The sequence below is a fragment of the Rhinatrema bivittatum genome, chromosome 7, assembly GCF_901001135.1.
Source record: "Rhinatrema bivittatum chromosome 7, aRhiBiv1.1, whole genome shotgun sequence".
NCBI classification, from domain to species: Eukaryota; Metazoa; Chordata; class Amphibia; order Gymnophiona; family Rhinatrematidae; genus Rhinatrema; species Rhinatrema bivittatum.
Window position 1 is genome coordinate 169,872,889 of NC_042621.1, and position 24,528 is coordinate 169,897,416.

The 24,528-nt window shown below is 45.3% G+C and overlaps 2 protein-coding genes across 5 annotated transcripts in view; one reads left to right on the plus strand and one right to left on the minus strand.

The window, feature by feature from the left end:
- The window catches only part of RPS24 (ribosomal protein S24), a 37,078-nt gene extending 36,745 nt beyond the window's left edge, over nucleotides 1–333 (minus strand). The window contains exon 1 of one of the 2 annotated variants that reach the window (XM_029609513.1): nucleotides 196–333. In XM_029609513.1, coding sequence (XP_029465373.1) covers nucleotides 196–198 — 3 coding nt within the window. In that variant the 5' untranslated portion in view covers nucleotides 199–333. The remainder of the gene's footprint in view (nucleotides 1–195) is intronic. The other variant, XM_029609512.1, reaches the window with a different exon arrangement.
- A 199-nt stretch (nucleotides 334–532) lies between these two features.
- The window catches only part of POLR3A (RNA polymerase III subunit A), a 222,880-nt gene continuing 198,884 nt past the window's right edge, over nucleotides 533–24,528 (plus strand). Inside the window, exons 1-3 of one of the 3 annotated variants that reach the window (XM_029609511.1) lie at nucleotides 533–1,071; nucleotides 8,178–8,313; nucleotides 23,222–23,359. In XM_029609511.1, coding sequence (XP_029465371.1) covers nucleotides 1,028–1,071; nucleotides 8,178–8,313; nucleotides 23,222–23,359 — 318 coding nt within the window. In that variant the 5' untranslated portion in view covers nucleotides 533–1,027. The remainder of the gene's footprint in view (nucleotides 1,072–8,177; nucleotides 8,314–23,221; nucleotides 23,360–24,528) is intronic. The other 2 variants (XM_029609509.1, XM_029609510.1) reach the window with 2 other exon arrangements.

Genomic DNA, 24,528 nt, shown 5'->3' on the forward strand with positions numbered 1-24,528 from the left:
GCATAGACCGTAGAATACCAAGTTCAGTGACGCGGGCATCTCTCGCCGCGCCTTCCGACCCCACGCGAAAATATCTCCCCATACTACAACCCGCAGAACTGATAAGCCCAGCTCCGTACAGGAAATCGCTGCTCACTATAATACAGCTCCGGATGCAGGCGGATTTTCACAAATGTTCACACTCTCAACACTCACCATCTTGACCACAGTTGTTCTGCGGGAGGAAGAAAAGGAAGAGGAAGTGTGAAGCAGCCAATGATATTGCAGTGCTCGGGTTCAGAGGGAAAGGGGCGGGCCGGGACGGAAGTACCCTGCAGCAACAGTCACCTTCTGCATCCGCCCTGCTTTTTCTTGTTACCTCTGATTGGCTGCCGCCGAAGTGTCATTATTCTGGGACTGCTGGCTGGGCCGCCCGAGGCAAAGAAAAAAATGTGGCCGCAACATAGCACGTAGCCAGCCAGTCGCCCAGCCCAAAACTAGCCTAATCCGCAGAAAAAAAAAAATTCCCGCAAAACGAGGAGAAAAGTAGCCCATGAAATAGCCCAATCTGGCAACACTGAACAGGACCTAAAAATGAATGGCAGAGGCCCTGTGTAATGGGATAAAACTGACACTTGCTAATTCTGTCCAGATGACATGTAGACAATTTGAAACCCTGGATAGATGCAAACACCAACATCACATTAAGAAATTAATTCAAATCAGAGTTTAAAATGCATTTTAATAATTTATCAAAAATACCCATCGAAGTATCGCAAAATATAATCAGGTAAAAGTCCCCTTCAGAAAAATAGGTTGTGTAATATCGCAGGCGCCCAGCAGATGTCGCTGCCAGAAACGCTGCTTTCCTTGCAGCTGCATCGGGGGAAGTCTTGTTAGAGCTGCCGGGCTCTTCTCCTCGCTGTCGGGGGGCGGAGCGAGAAGAGGGCAGAGGTGGTGTCGGGAGCAGCGTGTAGCCGGCACTGGTTTGGTCGGGGAAAGTTTTCAGACTGTCTTATGTCGGAGTGGAAACCTTCCCGCTGCCGCCATGGTGAAGGAGCAGTTCCGGGAGACGGATGTGGCCCGCAAGATGTAAGTTGGAGGAGGTGCAGAGCTGAAAGCCCGCAGGATGGGAGGAGGAGTACAGGCTGTTTTGCCAGTGCATGATGCACTCTTAAGCAAGAATATAGACTTGCTTTTATTCCAGCGCAGGAGGTGGGGGTGGAAGGTAGAAAAGAATAGCTTTTTTTTTCTTGAGATCTTTTATTTGCTGTTATGTACGTTCATGATTACTTACAGTGGATACAGTTCACTGCCCGGCTTTGAACCGATAAATAACGTTGTATAAACGTGGACTCCTTCTATAAGTTCCCTAAAGAAGCTGCATAGGATGGAACCTTGTCTATAGTTGTTGGGGAAGTTTCCTGTGCAAAATAAATAGCAGGATCTGGGGAACGTCTGATGATCTTAAGGTGGGCAAACAGGTAGGCAATTTGACAGAAAAACTCAGAAAATGCTTGGATTTATAGGGAGAGGAATAGGTAGAAGGAAAAAATGAGGTGATATTGCCCGATGAAACCTTATTTAGAATACAGTGTACAGTTCTGGACATTGTACCTTCAGAAGGATAGAGAAATATGACAGTTAAGTAAAAGACCATAATATATATGGCCCATCTTGACTTCCCATCCATAAAATTGCTGCGTTCTACAATCCCTACCACCCAGAATGCTTGCCCCATGCTATCTTACATTCGGATACTATCTTTGTCTCCACCACCCCCACTGGGAGATTGTTCTATGCTTTCACTACCCTCTCTGTAAAGAAATACTTCCTTAGATTACTCATCCGTCTTCTTCCTTTTACCCTCATCCCATGGCCACTTGTTCCAGAGTCTCCTTTGTGTTGAAAGAAGTTTGCTTCCTGTGCATTGAAATCTCAGAGGTATTTAAATTAAATGTCTGTATAATATCTCCCCTGTCCTGCCTTTCTTCAAAGGTATACATTGTTATTTCCTTTGATAGATTATTGTAATTCCCTCCTTTTAGGAACCCCAGCTATAAGACTGAGACCATTAGAAATTGTTCAGAATAGTGCAGCTCGGCTGAAACTGGAACTTCTTTTCACAAGCATATCTCTCCTTTATTGGCAGATCATCAGGCTCCCAATTTTTTTTTTTTTTTTGGTGAATAAAATATACAGTGGTGTTAATCCATAAATTACTCTATTCGATGACTCCTGTTTGGTTGAACTCAATTCTTCATGTAAACCTTCAAGAGCCTTAAGATCCACCAATAAAGATTTATAAGAGGTTCCATCTTCAAAGCTTGCACATCTTATTGAAAAGTGAGAGATCAGGCCTTCTTAGTGGTGGGGTCTATTGATGTAATTGCTGCAATTATGAACTGATTTAACACAGTTTTAGAAAATGTTAAAAACCCATCTCTTTCAGGAGGCATGTGGAGTGAATTAACTATTCCTTCAATAAAGGAACCCTCCACGTGCCATCCCTCAAGAAGGCAAACCTTACCTCCACGAGGGATCATGCCCTCTCCATTGCTGGGCCTACCCGCTGGAACTCGCTACCCACTAACCTCCGGCTTGAGCCTTCTACCATCAAATTCAGAACTAAATTAAAGACCTGGCTCTTCAAACAGGCTTACCTCAAGTAGATCCCCTGCACTCTCATACATGGGTTCAGCACTTAACCTGAACCCTTGTATAAAGTTATGTTACATTGTTGACTTGTTAGTTTTAAACAATCCGTCGCTCTTCTTTACCAGTTCCTTGCTATTTCTCTTTGTTCCTATGTAATCCCATCCCCGGTAACTGTTTAATGTAATTTCCAACTTCAGCTCTGATGTAAACCGATATGATGTATCTACTAATACCGGTATAAAAAAGCATTAAATAAATAAATATATTGTCCTGAGCTCTTAAGCTATTTGTTTTTCTGTATGATATTTTTCAAAGCTCGCACTTTTTGTGGTCATAGCTTTCTCATTTATTTTTTATAAATGTGTATTAGTGGGGGATATTGTGATGGGAGAGTGAAGACGTGTCTCTTTGCAGCTCCAGGGCCCCACTCCTCTATTTGAGCCCATCCTTATCCTCTTGCTCACTGATTTGAAAATAGTCGACAGGAGCTTTCACTCTTGCATTACAATACCCTATTTTCCTTTTTTAGCAAATTCGGATATAATAAGAGCATTTATGACAACCAAACTGACTTGGTGGGGAAAAAAGGAAAACCTGCAGTAAAATGGTGGATGGAGCTAGCAATCCTCCATCTGAGTACTCCAACTGAAGGGGTAAGCGATCTCGTTGCACAAGTAATCGCAGGCTTAGATGGCATATTTGAGAAAAATATGAGAAATTTGCTGAGATTTGCTCGCCCTTTGCGGTAAATGCTAAGCAATCTTAGGAGGTAGAAATGCATCTTGCCAGCATTGATTAACAGATCCAGGCCCTGGAGATAGAATTGGCAAACAAGAAGTCAGCAGTAGCAAAATCTGAACAGAAATTTGATGATCTAGAGAATAGATCCTGGTGCTGCAACATGAGGTTAATCAACCCCTCGGAGACTATTGATGATAGAAGGCTGCTGGATGTTTTGGAATCATGGCTCAGCAAGGCCCTTGTCATGTCTAAAGCACATGGCAAACTGCATGTAAAACAAGCACGTAGGCTGAGAGCACAGGCAGCAGTGTAAACATAGCACTGATCAGTCAGAAGGCTTTTGACAAAGTCCCTCTAGAGAGGCTTCTAAGGAAACTAAAAAGTCATGGGATAGGAGGCGGTGTCCTTTCATGGATTACAAACTGGTTGAAAGACAGGAAACAGAGAGTAGGATTATTAAATGTTCAATTTTCTCAGTGGAAAAGGGTAAACAGTGGAGTGCCTCAGGGATCTGTACTTGACCGGTGCTTTTCAATATATATATAAATGATCTGGAAAGGAATATGACGAGTGAGGTTATTAAATTTGCGGATGATACAAAATTATTCAGAGTAGTTAAATCACAAGCGGATTGTGATACATTACCGGATGACATTGCAAGACTGGAAAATTAAGCAACCAAATGGCAGATGAAATTTAATGTGGACAAGTACAAGGTGTTGCATATAGGGAAAAATAACCCTTGATATTAGGTTCCATATTAGGAGCTACCACCCAGGAAAAAGACCTAGGCATCATAGTGGATAATACTTTAAAATAGTCGGCTCAGTGTGCTGCAGCAGTCAAAAAAGCAAACAGAATGTTGGGAATTAGAAAGGGAATGGTGAATAAAACGGAAAATGTCATAATGCCTCTGTATCGCTCCATGGTGAAACCGCACCTTGAATATTATGTACAATTTTGGTCTCCGCATCTCAAAAAAGATATAATTGCAATGGAGAAGGTACAGAGAAGGGCAACCAAAATGATAAAGGGGATGGAACAGCTCCCCTATGAGGAAAGACTAAAGAGGCTAGGACTTTTCAGCTTGGAGAAGAGATGGCTGAGGGGGGATATGATAGAGGTGTTTAAAATCATGAGAGGTCTAGAACGGGTAGATGTGAATCGTTTTTTTTTTCTCTTTCAGATAATAGAAAGACTAGGGGGCACTCCATGAAGTTAGCATGTGGCACATTTAAAACTAATCGTAGAAAGTTCTTTTTCACTCAACGCACAATTAAACTCTGGAATTTGTTGCCAGAGGATGTGGTTAGTGCAGTTAGTATAGCTGTGTTTAAAAAAGGATTGGATAAGTTCTTGGACAAGAAGTCCATTACCTGCTGTTAATTAAGTTGACTTAGAAAATAGCCACTGCTATTTCTAGCAACGGTAACATGGAATAGACTTAGTTTTTGGGGTACTTGCCAGATTCCTATGGCCTGGATTGGCCACTGCTGGCAACAGGATGCTGGGCTTGATGGACCCTTGGTCTGACCCAGTATGGCATGTTCTTATGTTCTTAAATGACTTATGAGGAGAGATTGAAGAATCTAAATTTGTACACCCTGGAGAAAAGGAGGAGCAGAGGTGATATGATACAGACTTTCAGATACTTGAAAGGTTTTAATGATCCAAAGACAACGACAAACCTTTTCTGTCGGAAAAAAATGAACAGAACCAGCGGTCATGATTTGAAGCTTCAGGGAGGAAGACTTAGAACCAATGTCAGGAAGTATTTCTTCACGGAGAGGGTGGTGGATGCCTGGAATGCCCTTCCGGAGGAAGTGGTGAAGACCAGAACTATAAAGGAATTCAAAGGTGCATGGGATAAACACTGTGGATCCATAAAGTTTAGAGGACGTGAATGAAGAGTGGGTGGCTCGCAGGAATGACTGCTACTACCTGGAGATAATACCCTTATTCAATAAACATGTACACGGTTAATGCGACTCCAACATTGCTCTAAGCTTCAACTGCAAGAGGAAATGTGGAAAAAAGGATTTGCATTCACAAAAAAGCGGGGAGTAGCTTGCTTGTTACGGCGGTTATTACCCCAAACCAAATAAGCCTGATACCTCACTTTCAATGCATATCCAGCATAGCTCTCTGCTTCAACGGCAGGGGAGAAAGACCGATACTTCACGCATATCCAGCATAGCTCTCTGCTTCAACGGCAGGGGAGAAAGACCGATACTTCACGCATATCCAGCATAGCTCTCTGCTTCAACAGCAAGAGGAATGAAGAAAGGTGGATCTATATACAGACAACAACCAACAAGGACTGAATTACATAGTCTGGGTAGACAAGCATGGGTGTAGCTTGCTTATTGCGGGGGTTACTACCCCTAACTAATTAAGCTATATATTTCACTTGGATGCAGTTCCAACACTGCTCTCTACATTAATGGTGGGGGTGGAAGGGAAATAGAACCAAAAGGTTACTAAGAGCCAAGAGAAACAGATAACTATGAGAGAACAAAAAAAAGTGCGAAGCTTGCTGGGCAGACTGGATGGGCCATTTAGTCTTCTGCCGTCATTTCTATGTTTCTATAAGTTATTTCTCCGTTTTTTACTGGCGTGAAAATATTTCTGTGGATGTCTTCCCCCCCCCTTCCCCCCCCCCCCCCCCCCCCCCCCCCCCCCATAATCTTCCTTCCCATTAGTGAATTTTCTGTTCCTGAACATACCCAGATCAGTCCAGGTTTTGCATCCCTACTTGCAGATTAAGTCAGAGAACAAAAACTTTGGGCCTGCTACATAAGAGAGTGCTACCTGCAGTCCCTCAGTATTTCTCTGACTCCAGCAGATGGTAGAGGTGTATTCCTGCAGTCTGATAGTTAAAAAAATAAAACATTTAGGTACAGTAGTTAGTTATCAGCAGTGGAAGCTCCCTGAGGTGTTAGCACCTTCATGGGGCCATTCTTCAGTGGGAGCCGGGCAACCTGGGGGTTGGATGCCCCTGACTGAGCCTCTCCTGCAACGGTCTGGTGCGTTTTGATAGCCAGGAGTTCCTAGTTCCCTTGACCACCGGTGTCACTCCCTCAAACTCCCCTGATCCTGTCAGACTCCAAGGATAGCTGTTATCTAAATAAAGTTTAAATTTAAAAAAAAAACCACAAACAAGAACTCTCGAAGTAAATAGCAGGAGTCTGTGCCGGGGATGGGCCTCGACAGCTTTGCTGCAGGCCAGCAGGAGAGAGAGGAGCAGGAGCCACTGCTGTGCTTGTCTTCAGCCCGGGGCTCCGGGACGGTCAGACGGGAGGTGCGGCCCTTGATCGGAGGGGGGATCACTATTGCTGCGGTGCGAGTATGGGTCGGCAGGCCTGGCTGGCTGCGGCTCTACAATGATAGTTTCCTTGCGAACGGTGCCCTCCTTTATTCCCAAGGTGTGGTGTCTCTTTCATGTCAATCGGTCTGTGGAATTATCAGGGTTCCCGCAATGGTCATGGGATTTCCCTCAGGAGAGAGACCTTCATCTTTTACTTGTCAGAAGGGCGCTCTTACGCTATTTGGAGGTCACCAATGACTTTCGTCGCTCAGTTCATCATTTTTACTTGTATGGAGGTCCTCAGAAGGGGGACAAGGCTTCTAAGGCTACTGTTTGTAGGTGGATCAGAGAGACGCTCTGTTCTACCTATATTTCCAGGGGGCATCCGGTGCCGATGGGTTTGAGAGCTCATTCCACTAAGGCTCAGGCTGCTGGGTACATCCCACTGGTCTGGACTGATCTGGGTATGTTCAGGAAAGAAACATTGGTTCTTACCTGCTAATTTTCGCTCCTGTAATACCACAGATCAGTCCAGAAGCCCATCCCCTTTTCAGACTCCAAAAGATTCCCTTGAGAAGAACTAGTTTACTGAAGAAAATTTCCATTTCAGATGCTCTTGGAGGAGCAGGATCTGTGGTGTTCAAATTGTTTTATTGTCTAGTTATGGGCGAGTTTGGCTTACATTTATGTTCCGGGGTCCAACCCCTTCACCCTTTAGTGAGTTTAGTTGTCTGGGCTTGGGTACAGGCCAATACTGAGGGACTGCAGGTGGCACTCTGTTATGTAGCAGTGCCCAAAGTTTTTGTTCTCTGACTCCATCTGCTGGTAGGGATATAAAACCCACTGGTCTGGACGGATCTGCGTATTACAGGAATAAAAATTAGCAGGTAAGAACCAATTTTCCTTTGGCCATTCTGGATGCAGAGTAGGTGATGTAATGGTGGAACCCTTTTATTGGACATATCAGGCTCTGGTGCCCAGTATCCTTGGTCTTGCCAGCCTGGTGGAAAATGATTTATGAGCTTGTGAGATCAGGATACCAATGCAAGGGTTAAGGTTTGCATTTTGTGTGAAAGGTAAAGATGTGTGCATTGTGTCCTGCGAATGCTGTCGTCCTTCATGGATGCAGAATAAAGATTGTGTAGGTGGAAACGCGGGACTTGGGCTGGCCTTGCATGCCAGTAGTTCCACATATCTTGCCACTTGCTAGGGCATAAGCTATTTTATTTTCTGACTGCATTGAGCATTTTTTCAATGCCAGAGCTGTGAAAGCTATAAAGATTAATGGAGATCTAGTGACTACCCTTAACACAGAACACATGGGGTAACTTGCACGGAGCTGCAGTTATTACCATAAGCAAATTGCTGGACAGACTGGATGGATCATCTGGTCTTTATCTGCTGTCATTACTATGTTATGTTACTATGTTAGCTATGATTGCAATTTAAAATTTTGACTGCAGATAGACAATTTTTACCTTTCTTATTGTAGAAGCCACATCTGTTTTGGGATAAAGTCAGCGGAACAGATGCGACAGCAGGCTCACATCCAGGTGGTTAGTAAGAACTTGTACAGCCAGGACAACAGCCACTCTCCGCTGCTGTATGGAGTGCTGGACCATCGCATGGTAAGGAATCCAGGTGGCTTCTCCCATTTCTCCTGGAAAGGTGGGGGCTTTCAGCACACGTGCAGTTGTCAACAAGTTAAGAGTTGACATCAAAAGAGGATTTAAACTTAAAGCAATTTTGTGTGCATCCTAATTTGTATATTTTTTTTTTTAACAATTTTGTAAAATTATTTTTGTTTTATCCCAGTATCTCTTGGAGTAAATACCATTCCCTGTATGTACCCGGATCAGCCCAGACTACTGGGTTATGCCTCCCTTCCGGCAGATGGAGACAGAGAAAACCTTGAAGGGCACCCCTGTAAGTACAGTGTGCCACTTGCAGCCCCCTTCAATATTTCTCTGCCTCCAGCAGATGAAGGTGGCAGAACCTGCGGTCCTGGTTGATTGAAAAAAAAACAACAAAACACATACTTGGTTCAGGAATCCTTATTTGTTGGCTAAAACAAAGTTTTGTTATTAAAAAAAAAAAGGAAGTTTAAAAAAAAAAAAAAAGGCAACAGTCGGGCCTCCTGAGGAGACGTTTCATTTTCTCCTCTGTGGCAGGCCGGCCGGAGAGCTCCCCTCGCTCCCACGACCCAGGAGCAGAGGCTGCCGGTGAGTGACTTGAGGGGATTCACCGGTGGGCCGGTCCCCCCACCCCCCCCCCCCCCCCCCCCCCGGGCCCAGAGACAACCACTGGTTGTGCCCTGGTGAGGCCAGCGTCTCGGGTTTAAAAAAAAAAAGGTGGTTTTGGCAGCGCTGCTTTCCCTTGGCCTCCCGGGCTCTGATTTTTATTATTTAAGTGCTTTCCTCTCCCTCAGAGCGCGATGATGCCGTGCGCTTCAGCATGCTGTGCCTGCAGGGAGCCGGCAACACAGCTCTCTAGGGACAACCTCTGCTCTCTGTGTCTTACTGGAGGCGAGGGTCTGTCGGTTTCTGCAGCAGGAGGAAGGAGGAAGCAGGCAGATCGGTCCCGTGGTGCAGGCAACCAGATCATGCCTCATGGCGCTCGGCCTGCCATGCTCCTGCAGATCGTGGGATTGACGGCCATTTTTGGGGGCTGTGGTTGCCGATGCAGATATCTCGGCAGAGGGGAGGGGGATCTCCCTCCACAGCTTTTTCCACATGATTAATGCCCCGGATCTCCCCATGACTCCTTTCCCACCCCCCACCCCCAGCTAATTTGGAACCCCCCTGCAGGAAAATGTAAAGCGCCAGCCACCATTTTCTGCTGATTTTGTGTTGCTGATGCATAAGGCATATTTAGCTAGCCTTATGCCCATGGGGGATCGGGAGCCTTCTCCGGGTCGGCCTAGGGCTGGGTCCTTTCCTCTCACGAAGGTTCCTAGGCCGGATCTCCGGAGGTTTCCCGAATTTGGGTGGGCTGGGAAGGATCCGGTTTCGGGAACCAGGGGACTGTTGCGCTGGGGGATCCGCTTCAGGCGGACATGGATGAAGAGTCCAAGCGTGTGGCGCAGATGGAAGGGGATGATCCTCAGGTCCTTAGGCTTTTTAGAAGGGATGAATTGGAGCCCATGATTCCGCATGTCCTCGCGGAGTTGGGTATACCAGCTGATCAAGCACCTCAGAATCAGGGCATGGTGGATCCAGTGCTCCCTGGTCTTCGCCCCCCGACTAGGACTTTTCCGTTTCATCCTATACTACTTCAGCTGATGTTTTGGGAGTGGGATAACCAGAAGCTAGCCTTTGCGTGGGCCTCACTATGGACAAATTGTACCCACTGCCGGAGGACACTCTTGATCTCCTTAAGGTTCCTAAGGTTGACGCAGCCGGATCTGCAGTCTCGAAGTGTATGACTATTCCGGTGGTTGGGGCGGCTGCCCTTAAGGACCCCCAGGATTGTAAGCTTGAGATTCTCAAAGTGTCGGCTCTTGGGGTTCGAGCGGCTGTTTGCAGTAGTTTGATGCAGCGTACAAGTCTCCAGTGGGTACAGGAGCTACTGAGTGCCAGGGATCTTTCCCCAGAGGAGGCGGAACAGGCTGATCATCTGGAAGCTGCGGTGGTGTATGGGGCGGATGGCTTGTACGATCTTCTGCGTACATCTTTGCGTACTATGGCTTTGGCGGTGTCGGCTCGCAGGCTTTTATGGCTCCGTAATTGGTCGGCCGATGTTTCCTCCAAATCGCAGCTAGGGTTGTTTCCATTTAGGGGGAAATTCCTTTTTGGGGATGATTTGGAGCAGCTCATTAAGGCATTGGGGGAGAATAAGGTTTCCCTGTACATACCCGGATCAGTCCAGACCATAACTTAAGCCTTCTGTTCAGCAGATGGAGACAGACCAAAACTGAAAGGGTATCCTATATCAGGATAGAGCCTACCCTGCAGCCCTTCAGTATTTGTCTGTCTCCAGCAGATGCGACAGCTCACCCTGCGGTTCCCTGTTCCTTTTGCTTAGTCCCTGTTTGGGGCTCCTTTTCTTCTCTAATTGTATCGGATCAAACAAGTATTTATTATCTTTCCAGGTTTTAATTTAAAAAAAAAAAGTATAAAGTTTCTCTGGGACTCTGTTGATTTCTGTATAGGAGACAGTTTGTCTCCTCGCTCTTGGGGGGGCCTAGGGGGGCTTTGCCCCTTGTGTAATATAGCCTAGGTTCCCTATCCCCGGTGTTCCTCAGCTGTGGGGTGATATTGGTGGTGCCAGTCACTCTCCCTGTGCAGCCTTCTCTCTCTCCCTCTCCCCGGGACGTTTCTTCCCCGGTGCTGCCTGCAGGGACGCTTTCTTCCCCTGCCTACCTGATTTAAAAAAAAATAATAATAATAAATCTAAATAATACTACAACCGGGTGAATTCAAGTGTTGGCAGCTTGTCTGGAGAGAAGGGAGCGTGCAGAGTTCATTCTCCTGCCTCCGCACCTTCAGCCCCGGCTGCCCAGCTGATTTCCTTTGCTCCTCCTCCCTGCATCGGGGCCATGCCGCGATCCCCTCTGTTTAGCCTGTGGGGAGTCATTGATCCGACTCTCCCACGAGGGGCTCTGCTCTAAGTGCCTGCCAGGAGGTAAGGGTCCCTCCACGGCAGCAATCACGTCAGGATCCCTGGCCAGGCCTCCTAAGCGCATGGCCGCGCCGTTTCCGGGTTGGCAAACCGTGGGAACGGCAGACATTTTGGGTTTCTCGACTGCTGCTACTTTGGGGCAGCAGGACCCGGATTTTTTGGATTCTCCCCCCCGATTTGAGCCCCGTGCAGTCCCCAGATGCAGTTCCTGACACCCCCCCCCCCTCCATTCCCCCCGGAGGTTCCAGGCCTTGTTTTTCCTCAGAACTTGTGCTTTTAATGCACAAATCCTATTTAGCTAGCTTACAAGAAGAGGCGGGGCCCCCCCCCCGGTCCTCCTCTCCCTAAAATTCCTCGGATTGCTGCACCACCCGCTCCAGCGGTTCCTGATGTGCCGGGGTCTGTGCGGGTGGTCCCGGGTGTCCTGGACTAGGATCCAGATCAGGATTTTGTTGAGCCTCCACCCCCCCCCCCCCCCCTGGAGGGGGATGACCTCCGGGTTCTACGCCTATTCAGAAGGGAGGAACTGGAGCCACTTTTCCCCTTTATCTCTCAGGAGCTGGGGATAGAGTGCCCCTCAGTGGACGAGTTTTCGGCCATAATGCCGGCTAGCGAGGACTCTGGGCTCTTCCGTGCACCTTCCCCTTCCATCCAGTGCATCGGCTGATGCTCCTCCGGGAGCGGGAGGCTCCCGATTCGGGGCTTCACGTCGGGAGGGCTGTGGAGAAGCTCTATCCTCTTCCTGAGGAGTGCTTAGACATGCTGAAAATTCCCAAGGTGGATTCTTCTGTGACTGCAGTTACTAAGCACACCACCATCTACTCAACCTTGCAGTGGACGGCCCGCTCCATCTGGGTCCTCTTTCGAATCTCCTGCGGCAGGCTACAGTATTTTTCGACGAGGTGGATTGCTTTTGTCTAGCGGCTTGGCTTATGAGAGGCGGAAGTTGAGAGAGAAGGGGTATCCGGATTTGATGATTTCCACTCTTTTGCGGGCGCGCAAAATGTCCACCTCTCCTACGTATGTTCGAGTCTGGAAAGTTTTTGACTCTTGGTGTAGTAGGTCGAATGTTTCCCCTAGGTGGGCCTCGATAGCCCACTTTCTAGCCTTCTTGCAAGAGAGTTTGGCGAAGGGGTTAGCTTTCAGCTGTCTAAGGTTTCAAGTAGCGGCGTTAGGCTGTTTGCGAGGGATGGTGGACGGAGCTTCCATAGCGGCTCATCCAGATGTGGTACGTTTCCTGTGAGGTGCTAAGCACTTGAATCTGCCACGTCGGGCTGTTTGTCCATCCTGGAGTTTGAATTTGGACCTTTGGACGTTGTGTGAACCTCCTTTTGAACTACTCAAGTGCGTTACTCTGAAGGACCTTACGCTCAAAGCGGTGTTTTTGGTGGCTAATTGCTCGGTTCGGAGCGTTTCTGAGATTCAGGCTCTATCTTGTCGTGAAACTGTTCTTAGATTTTCCGATTCTGGCATTTCTCTTAGAACAGTGCCATCCTTTCTGCCTAAGGTTGTATCGGCTTTTCACGTGAACTGATCCGTTGAGTTGCCTGCTTTTCCTGATTTGGATCAGAATTCTCCACGTGCATGTGAACTGAAGCATTTGGATGTCAGGCGGACACTGCTGCGTTACTTGGAGTCACTAATGAGACCGCACCTTGAATACTGTGTACAATTCTGTTCGCCGCATCTCAAAGATATAGTTTGTTTATTTATTTTATTTAACATTTTTTATTTACCGAGGTTCTGGTAACAGTGTTACTAATCACTTCGGTTTACATATAACATTGAAATGACTTAACACATGTGTCTTACAGAGAACAAGGAAAATGAGGAACTTGGAGAAAATTGAATTAAATAACACATTATAAAACATCAATTTAAATAACAGCAATCTTATAGACTAGCGATTAGAATGAATCAATCATGTAACAAGTGGTTGAAAATTGCGATGAGAAGGTACAGAGAAGGGCAACCAAAATGATAAAGGGGACGGAACAGCTCCCCTATGAGGAAAGGCTGAAGGAGGTTAGGGCTGCTCAGCTTGGAGAAGAGACAGCTGAGGGGGGATATGATAGTGGTCTTTAAGATCATGAAAGGTCTTGAACGACTAGATGTGATAATAGGGGGCATTCCATGAAGTTAGCAAGTAGCACATTTAAGACTAATTGGAGAAAATTCTTTATCACTCAACACACAATAAAGATCTGGAATTTGTTGCCAGATGATGTGGTTAGTGCAGTTAGTGTACCTGGGTTCAAAAAAGGTTTTGATAAGTTCTTGGAGGAGGAGTCCATTAATGGCTATTAATCAAGTTTAGTTAGGGAATAGCCACTGCTATTAACTGCATCAGTAGCATGGGATTTTCTTAGTGTTTGGGTGATGCTGGGCTTGATGGACCCTTGGTCTGACCCAGCATGGCAATTTCTTATGTTCTTATATTTGCCTGTCTGATCATCTTTTTGTCTTGTGGAGCGGTCCCAAGAAAGGGCATAAAGCTTCCAAAGCTACTATTGCCCAGTGGTTGAAGGGGGCTATTGCTTTAGCGTACCTCTGTCACGGGCGAGCGGTTCCAGACGGTCTAAAGGCTCATTCGCTTCGTTCTCAGGCTGCGTCATGGGCAGAAAGTCAGTTGATTTTCCCCCCAGGAAATCTGTAGGGCAGCGACTTGGAAATCTTTGCATACCTTTGCTCGGCACTACCGCTTGGATGTTGGGGCTCCAGATTCTGAGAGTTTTGGTAGCGGTGTGCTTCGAGTGGGGCTTTCTAGGTCTCGCCCCATGTAAGGCGGCTTGGGTACTTCCCAGCAGTCTGGGCTGATCCGGGTACGTACAGGGAAAGGAAAATTGGTTTTTCTAATTTTCATTCCTGTAGTACCACGGATCAGCCCAGACGCCTGCCCAGTTTTGGATCAGCTCGAGAGTTTTCTTCTTTTATTGTCACACCATATAGCAGGATGAAGATAAATTAAATTAAATATGCTCCTTGCCTCACCACCTTGCCTCAACTCCGATTATTGTGCATAGTTGATTTTCTTGCATTTGGTTTAACCATTTAAATTTTGGATTCCTTTTACCAGTTCTATTTTCTGCTTTGATACTGTTTATACTGAAGGGGGGCTGCAGGTGGCACACTGTACTTACAGGGGTGAGCTTCAAGTTTTTCTCTGTCTCCATCTGCTGGAAGGGAGGCATAACCCATCAGTCTGGGCTGATCCGTGGTACTACAGGAACGAAAATTAGCAGGTAAGAACCAGTTTTCCTTTTTGAGCAGGATTACGGTAAGTTCTTTCTTGTCTTTTCTTGAAAATGTGACTAGTGTCAAAGCACACATTTGTTTCAGACATTTTTACTGGGTGTATCCCCTGCCTAGAAGGCATTTATTTTTGCTTTGTCTAATAATCACAGAGGCAGGCAGGCAATTTCTTTTGCGTGTGTTACTGTTGAATGCGCAATTTTTGCTCTCCACATTTTTTAGAATCACACTTTTCTTACAGTACCTAATAAGGTTTTTGTTCAACATGGCTTTTCAGGCAAGCCTTCCCGAACTCCACCTAACATGCACCATCAATAAATTCTCTGCTTTGAAGCTGTGTATATATAGTGGACTCCATATTTATACTGTACATTTGTATATAATTATCCTCCTCTATCTCTTTTATTTCTTACAATCCCAGTTCATTAGCCCTTGTTAATTGTAACTGCTTCTCTTCTTCACGTTTATTTATGTTTTTGGTTATATTTTGCACCCCTGTTTGCTGTAAACCGACATGATGAGAACGAGTTCTTGAATGCCGGTATAAAAAAACCTTAAATAAAAAATTCTGACAATGGCGCTAAGTTATATATACACAAAGCGACTTTCAAAACACTTTCCATAAAACGTTTTATCTTTGTAAATTGTCTGTCTGAAAATTTCCTACCCTCAATGTGGCTAAAAGCCTGTGTGTTCCACAGCACAGGGACTTCTAACTACTTTGAGAGGAGGCTTTCCAGGAGTTTGTATGTGTGTAAATGGCATTTTCAAACTTACATATTTCCCTTTCCAGTAAATTTCTACCTGCAGAAAAACAAACCCAAGTGAATATTAATATTTCCTACCCATGGCAATTTTGAAAGTGAAAGTCCTTGCTTCCTTTACCTCCTACTAGACCAGTCCACTACACTGGAGATTTTCCTGACCTCAGAGACAGAGGACATACCGCTTTCATGACTTCGCTCTTCGTCATAAAAGGGGAGTAGTCGAAAGCCCTTGCCAGTAGTCTCTGTCTCCTGCAGCTGTGAACAAGTGTAGATGGACTCTTCAGAAGCTCCCAGGGTCGAGTTACAACCCAAGCCTGGTTGAGCCTATTGAGCTCCTGGGGAAAAGAACCTCTCTGGGTTGCTTCACCATAGTGTAGCTGCCTTCCAGGTGGGTTCCCCCCGCCCCCTCCGATTACAGGCATTGGATACCTGGTCCTGAGGGACTGCATATCCTCCTAGGAAGATCCCCACTCCCTAGGGAGTAGGGGGGCTTAGAGGACTGGGTCCAATTGGATAAAAAAAAAATTGGATTTAGTGGCTTGAGGTCTCGATCTCCTTTGTGGGCCCCCTCCCCTCGTGGGCTTCAGCTCCCTCGAGTGCTGCAGATGCTGTCTAGGATAAAAGTTTTTAAAAATAAATAAGTAAGCAAAGCGGCTGAGAGAGGGAGACCTGGAAGCACAGGCGGAGGTAGACAGCATTTCTGTGGTAGGCTGAGTTCCTCGGAGGTGGTGATTAACTGGGAAACCTGGGAGAGGGAGGAAACTGTGGGTCACAGCAAGCTGCACCACAAAGAGAAAGACAAGCCAAGGGATACTGCAGTGCATTGAAGAAAATGAGAGAGGGAACAATCTGTGAATTTGCACTCAGCACACCAGCTCCCAAATCAGTCACCTGGTTTTGTACCAGTGGCCGCACTCTTTCAAGAACCCAAGCTGAAGGATGCTCCATGGTTGCAGGTGCTGCTCTTGTGGGCTGAAAAGGTGCCCAGCATGGTTGAATACTGTCCAAACTATGATGGCAGCCCTAGCCTAGCATCACTGGAAGGGCCCAGCTTGAACCTCCCTCGATATGGGGGAAGAGCTGTGTGAGGGGGATGGGCCAGTGGCCGATGTTGCTCCCCATCTCTAGGGGTGGAGGAAGAGCTGCTTCCAGCACCTCTGGGCCCGGCAGTCCCCCTAGCGATAGTGGGCTCTGAGAAAAGGCCAGGTATGAAAATGGCAGGCCTGGAACAGGGTCTCAGACCAGACCCTACTAGGGGCCCACCCTATGGGGTTTCCCACAGATTTTCTATTGGTAATGCTCCAGGCTTTCTGCATGATGCAGAAACCTGGCTCTCTGGTGGATTCATGGTCCCTGGGCTGGGGATTCTTGGAAGGTAAAAGTGGGGTCTGTGGAATATGCTGAAGCTGAGAGCCTCACCTGCTATAATAGCTATACCTGACTCCAGAGAGGAGAAGTGGTTGGAAGATGAGTCTGGGTAGAGTGCACCCCTGAGCTCCCAGGAGGAGTGGCAGTGCTAATCTAAAGTGGAGATATCCTCAATAGTCAGGATATTCTAAAATGATGAGCTTGTCGCCCTCATTACCAGTATCCATGTTGTTTTGGAAGTTTCAAGTACCATGGAGGGTGAACCCATCCTTCAAGGAATAAGGAAGCTGTCCAAGACCTTTCCTAAGATGCATGGTATTGGCAGAGTAGGAGTCTCCTCAGGAGAGAGGAGGCAGGGTGGTAGGGAATTTGTATCCTCTCCCTACGGGAAAAAAGATCAAGTTTTTGGGGATTCTAAAGGTGAATGCATTGGTGTCAGCATTGGCCTGTAGGATTACCATCCCTGTAGAGGGGAGGTATAGCATTAAAAGACCATCAGGACAGGAAGATAGAAGCAGTCCTAAAACAGACCACCTCCACAGGGTCCATGGCCTTGATTTGCAGGGGCTGTGTGGCCCGGGTAGACTTGAGCTGGATTCAGCAGCTGCCCAAGAGTCAAGAAACTGCGCGCTTGGAATTGTCCGTGATCTTTTCAGCAGATACAGTGTATGACCTGGTCACACTGGCTTCTAGATCAGTCAGTTGCCTTCGAGGTGTCAGCTTGGAGATTGCTTTGGCTCTGTAATTGGGTGGCAAACTCAGCATCCAAATTGTGCCTATGTAAGCTCCCATTCAGGGAGAGGACTCCTCTTCAGAGAAGACTTGGAGAAATAAGTAAAGAACTTGTGTGAAACCAAGCCCTGAAAACTCCCAGAAGTTAGAAAATGGTCAAGCATGCATAGCTTTAGAAGACAGAATTTCAAATAACGCAAGGGTAAAAAGTATCAGGCAAATTCTAGTCCTTTTGTGGGGCTAAGAGGCCAAGGACAGATCTGCCTGCAGCCACAGGTAGCAATTGTCCTCCATCAGTGATGCCAGTTGGAGTGTACCTGGTGTGGGATTATATGGAATGGGTTCAGATTATGGTGGACCAATGGGTCCTGGATATAATTTCAAGGAGGACACACCTGAGTGTATCTCAACCAGTGCCAAAAGTATTTATGATTTCCTCCTGTACGCCACAAAATCAAAAGAGATGCAGTAAAGATACTGCAGAGGCTAAGGGACTTGGACATCATAGTCCCAGTCCTGCTTCAGGAGGTGAGGCAAGGAGCATATTTAATTTATTTTGTAGAACCAAAGAAGGACAGCATCTTTTAGCCCATGCTAGTGTAGGGAAAAGATGAGTTCCAACCTTACCTCCCTTTATATGTAAATTTCCTTATTTCACCACTGACTCTCCTGTCCTATTTGTTTAGAGAATTGTTTGAAAAAAATCTTTATTTATTGTTAAGTTACACAGGGCTAAGCTTAATACTTCATCAAAAAGCATACAAGCAGTTAGGGAAACAGAAAATAAGAACAATAGTTACGAAGGCATGCTTGACTGAGCTTATCAGATTACAATTAACTAATTCCAGCATCACTCCTCTCTCTCTAACATAAACTTGCATGTGAAATATTAACAAGCTGTAACTTCCTAACCCATGGAGTAGGGAATAAAGCCCAGTTTCTCACCATATGGGACTTGCAATAACACCTGCTCTCTGACTAGTTGGGCAGTGGCTCCCTTCACAGGTATTCAGCACAGACAGAGGGGACAGTCACCATCACCAAAGCAAGGGGACGTTCAGCTCTCTAATCCCTTATTCCTGGCTGCTGTGCCCTTGGTCTCCACAAGTCACTTCTGCCCAGGATGCTTGGAGGCAAAACAGGTGGGGGTGCAGCAGCACTCAGACTTTTCGCCTTCCTCTTTAGATGGGCTACGAAGAAACGATAATGATGACAACCCTGAGCGCTTGCACCTCTGTTGCTTTTAAGGGATTATCTATGCATAATTCAGCAGCTTCATGCATAGTCAGGTGAATTCTTAATTAAGGCTTTAATTAGCTGATATTCCTGCTCTTTTACCAGTTCCTTTGTCTCTTCTCCAGGTTCATCAAGCAGTCAGTTCTGATGATTGCCAGTTCATCTCTGACAGGGTACTGATAAACTCTGCTCTCAAATTTTAAAGCCCCCTTTAATATTTTTGTGGTACAGATTCACACACAGACCCATTTGTGCTGTGTTTCTTTAGGCCTCTTTTGGTGCCAGCTTGGCTAGCAAAGGGTCCATAAATTTGTCCAGGTTAATCATGTATACAGAACTGCAAAGTCTCTGCATTTGACTGCTCATAGCAAAACAGGCAATGTCCATTTTTACTGACATCAGAGAGTCCATTTTTGGCTGCTTGTCCTGTTAGCAAGAATTGGGATATTCCCTATACTAGACCTAAAAGGAGTCAATGGGTTTGAGGGTGACCCTCTGCTCAGTTATGGCAGCAGTAAGGAAAAGAGAATTTCTGGTGATATTGGATTTGGCAGAAGCCTGTCTTTATATTCTAATGAGACATTTCAAAGTCTCCTTTGTTTCTTTGTTTTAGACCATTACATTGTTTCATATCTTGCCCTTTAAAATTGCAGCAGCCCTCAGGACCTTCACCAAGTTCATGGTAAGTAGTAGCTACACAAACAGGATGTAATGGTGCATCCTTATTTAAATGATTGACTTATCAGAGCAAAAACAGCTCAGGAGAGCTGGTGGGCTTTAGCTACTATGGTCTGGCTCCTAGCAAGGCTGGGCAGGGTGCTGAACTACATGAAGAGCAGCTTGCAACTGTCCCAACTGCTAGAACCTTTAGGTGCACAAGGGAATGATACATATCCCTACCATTCAAGAGAGTCACCAGAATAATAGAACAAGCAAGGGTGTTTCGCACCCTATGGTCACTCAAGGAAATGGACTACCTCCAGTTTCTGAGTTTAATGAGAGCTGTGCTAGATGTAGTCTCCTGGGCCAGAGCACATATGCACCCATTGTCCACTGGTAGCCTGTTGGTTGCCAGCCTTCCAGAATTACAGTTGTCACCTATGGGTATCCTGGGTGGTGGAGGAGATCCTTGACTAGTATATGAATCCCTGCAACCTCATAAAAGAGGTAAATCTACAACCGCCTGACTAGATTGTGCTAACCACAGATGCCAACATCGTTGGTGAGGAGCACTTTGCCAGAGCCATCTGGCCCCCAAGGGAGTTGGTCAGAAAAAGAAGCTTTATGGCCAATAAACAGATTGAAGTTGAGGACCATCAAGTTAACACTTCAGGTCTTCTTGCCAAGAATAGAGGGGAAAGTAAACAGATTCTTCTTAGACAGTACCACGGCGGTATCATTTGTGAACAAGCAAGGGAGCACATGTAGCCTCAGAGGGAGATACTCAATGGAGTAGAGAAAAACCTGCCCCAGTTGTCAGCATCTCATCGCAGGAAAGAAGAATGTGCAAGCAGACTTTCACAGCAAGAACAGGCTGGACCCAAGAGAGTGGGAGCTTAGTGAAGAGACTTTCCAAATGATAGCTAGTGGTCCCCATTGTTGCACTATGGACTTAATGGTGACCCAAGTCATTGCCTAGATGGACAAGTTCTTCACTTGGCAAAAAGAGGCAGGATCCAGTGGGACAGATGCCTTGATCCAGCCTTGGCTGAAAGTCAGGCTTCTATATTTATTTATTCACATGCATTCCCGCCTTGGCCTATGATAAGCAAGGTGATTAAGGTAGAAGAAGTTCAATCCTCAGAGGTGATATTGGTAGCCCCAAATTGGCCAAGGAGGCCATGGTATGCAGACCATGCATACCATGGCTCCCCTACAGCTACCCGGATATCAAGGGGGGGCTCTGGTAGGTTCCAGTACAGATGGAAGACTGATCTCCAGTTTGTCTTAACGACCTCGCTTTTGAAAGATTTTGGCTGCAAAGCAGTGAGTACTCCCAGGCAGTAGTGACAAAAATGATGAAAGCCTATAAAAACTCAACTTCCTTAGCCTACATTAGTCTGGAGGCTATTTGAAGCTTTCTGCCAGGAGGATAGAGTTTCTTCATGGAAAGTGGACATCTCCCGAATCCTAGATTTCTTGCAGACGAGCTTGGAGTGAGACATAGTGCTTAATTAAATAAGGGTGCAGGTGGCAGCCATATCCTGCTACTGCAACTGCACGAAGGGCATCCAGGTAGCTACACATCCGCAACTGGTGCTCTTTTTAAAAGGGGTGAAGCATGTTTGACTACCCTTCAGCTCATTCTGTCCTCAATGAGACCTTAACCTGGTTCTTAAAGGATTGAAATAGGCATCCATTAAGGATCTGACATTAAAGTCTACCTTTCTGGTAGCAATCTGTTCTTCCATACGTGTTTCAGATTTTCAGACCCTCTCATGTAGGGAGCCTACTCAGTCACCTTCAAACCTGTACCCTCATTTCTTCACAAGGTGGTATCTCCATTCCATTTAGATTTTTATATTTGGCTTTTCGGCATTTCAGAGTGTACATCAAAGCGGATTACGTTCAAGTACTTACAGGGCTTACAATCTAATTTTGTACCTGAGGCAACAGAGGGTAAAGTGACTTGCCAAGGTCACAAGAGACAACAGTGGGATTTGAACACTGGTTTCCCTGATTCAGGGCCCATTGCTCTAACCACTACGCTACTCCTCCACTCCATCTGAATCAAGTGTCACTACCAGCATTCAGGTGGGAGGAATATAGGGAGAAGGATGAAAGCTTTCACCTGCTGGACGTGTGCAACTTGATATTAATATACTTAAAGGAGATGACCCTTTTTCAGGAAATATAATTATTCATGCTGTTCGATGACTCACAAAGGGGAGAAGCAGCCTTCAAGGCTACAATAGCTCAAAGAGATCTCAGCGTACATCCTCAATGGTAGGCAAGTACCAGGGCCACTCCATGTGCACTCTGTAAGAGCACAGGTTTCATTCTGGCAGAACCATCATCAGTCTCCCCAGGATAAATCAGCAGGGTCACCACCTGGTCATCCCTGCACTTGTTTTCCAGGCTGGACGTACAAGTGGAAGAATAGACTTTTGGAGCTAGGTTGGTCAAGGCAGCCCAGTCTTCCTCCTGCCCTGCCTAGGAGGAAGCTTTTCTGTTTCCTAGGTGTAATGCATTGGTCTAGTTGGAGGAAATGAAAGGTAAAATTGTTCTTACCTGATAATTTTCTTTCCTAGAGATCTGATAGGCATGTGAAGTCATGAAGGGGGTGTGTCTTCTGTCTCCGGTAGCTGAGGAATAAGGAAATCCCAAGTATAATGAACTGGTCTAGCAGAACTCATAGAAAATTATCTGGTAAGATCAATTTAACTGTAGTTGACTTTGAGAATTGGTGCAAAGACCTTAGGTAAAAAGCATGTGTGGATGCTTCAAATTGCTTGCACTGTTGTATGTTGCCCCCATAATCTCATAAACAGCAATTTTTAACATCTAATTAATGCCACACAGCAGGTGTTTAATTATCTTCATCTAGCCTAATGTGATATTGATTCACAAACAAACTGTTTAATTTCTTGCTTGTAAACCCAGATTTACCATATACATGATAGCTGGTAAATAAAAGCTGACTTCAGTCATTCTCCAGTGTAGAATGAAAACACAGAAATCATTCTCTCAAGAGCTGACCTCTTCATGGCAGGGAAGCTCATTTCCTTAAAGAACTGTCAAAGTCCCCTGTGCATTACTGCTGTGCAAGAACTGAATGTGTTCATGATATTTTAACCAGGAAACTGGATTACTTGAAGCATCCCATAAATATTTTGTAAAAATTAAGTGTGTTGAATTAACTTAATGTTTTAAATAAAGATGTGTAAATGATTTTTCTATTAAAAAATAAATAAAACACCATGTGGAAAAACAAACAAGGTCTGTAATCGGCTTTTTGATGCAAGTGATGTCACTAGAGAAACTTCTGAAGGCTGTGGCTGAACCACGGAGACAGCTCATGAAGCACCAATGGCATCCATCTGGTCATGCTTGGAATTTGTTATTGGGGGATGTTTTTTATGTCGGGACCTTTGTGTTTTGATTGGCCTGTGTTCAGTTTTGGATGTAAGAATATTTTCTTTCAAAGTTGTGGTATGTGCACATTATGATGACACGATTGTCAGGTGGTAATATCTGACCACTGCCCCCCATGCTGTCTGGTGATGTGGAGTCTATATCTGGAGTTTTGTGGTCCATTTTCAATATACATTCAAAAGATTGTATTCTCTTGGCACAGGAGTGTGGAGAGGTGATCATGTGACTCATGGATGGTAGAGCCAGTCAGTTGTGGAAACCACTTCAATAAAGTGAAATTAATCTGCATCTGTGTTAGAAAACATTTGTATATTTTGTTTATTATGTATAAATGTCATTTTAATTTTAAAGATGTTAAATTATTACATTAAAAGTCAGTTTATAGTATATGTATGCATATATTCAGATAGAAGGATTTTGTGTTGCCTGAAATCTATTTTTTTTATTTTATTTTTTATTCCATAAGGGAACAAGTGAAAAGGATCATCCATGTGAAACTTGTGGGAAGAATCTTGCTGACTGCTTAGGACACTATGGATACATTGACTTGGAGTTGCCTTGTTTCCATGTTGGATATTTTAAAGCTGTGATAGGAATCTTACAGGTAAAGTAATGCAGGATTAATGCAGGTAGCCCAAGTTACTATGGTGCAGTTCATATAGGAGCTAAGAATTGTGCCACTGTGCTTTTGCCTGTGCCTGATTCTCTACCTTTGTGTGTGTTCTATACTGAAATACCGACCTGTGGGTTTAGGGGCTTAGAAAGATGTCTGTTAACCTGCACGGAGAGGCAGATACTAGCCTTAACGCCCATGCACCCTTTTCTTCGTTTCTAACCTCTAGCTTTTAGGGATCCGCAATGTTTATTCCATGCCCTTCTATATTGGTTTGCTGTTTTCGTAAAAAACACCTCTTCTGGAAGGGCACTCCAAGCATCCACTACCCTCTTCATGAAGAAATATTTTCTGATGTTGGTTCTGAGTCATCCCTCCTGGAGTTCCATTTCATGACTCCTAGTTCTACAGTTTCCTTTCCAATGGAAAAGTTTTAAAGTTTGCATGTCCTTAAAAACTTTTCACCCCTGCACCTCCTCTCTTCCAGCTGAAAATAGGATAAAACATAAGCTTTGCCAAGTTAAGTGTAAAACATTGATAAGACAGGCAAAGAGAGAATTTGAAATGAAGTTGGCCATAGAGGCAAAAACTCATAATAAAAACTTTTTAAAATATATATCTGAAGCAAGAAACCTGTGAGGGAGTCGGTTGGACCATTAGATGACCGAGGGGTTAAAGGGGCTCTTAGGGAAGATTAAGGCCATTGCAGAAAGACTAAATGAATTCTTTGCTTCCGTGTTTACTAATGAGGATGTTGGGGAGATACCAGTTCCTTAGATGTTTTCAGGGGTGATGAGTCAGATGAATTGAACGAAATCACTGTGAACCTGGAAGATGTAGTAGGCCAGATTGACAAACCTAATGAGTGGCAAATCACCTGGACCGGATGGTATGCATCCTAGGGTACTGAAGGAACTAAAAAATGAAATTTCTGATCTGTTAGTTAAAATTTGTAACCAATCATTAAAATCATCCATTGTACCTGAAGACTGGAGGGGGGCCAATGTAACTCCAATATTTAAAAAAGGCACCAGGGGCGATCTGGGTAACTATAGACCAGTGAGTCTGACTTCAGTGCCGGGAAAAATAGTGGAAACTATTCTCAAGATCAAAATCGTAGAGCAGATAGAAAGACAAGGCTTAATGGAAAACAGTCAACA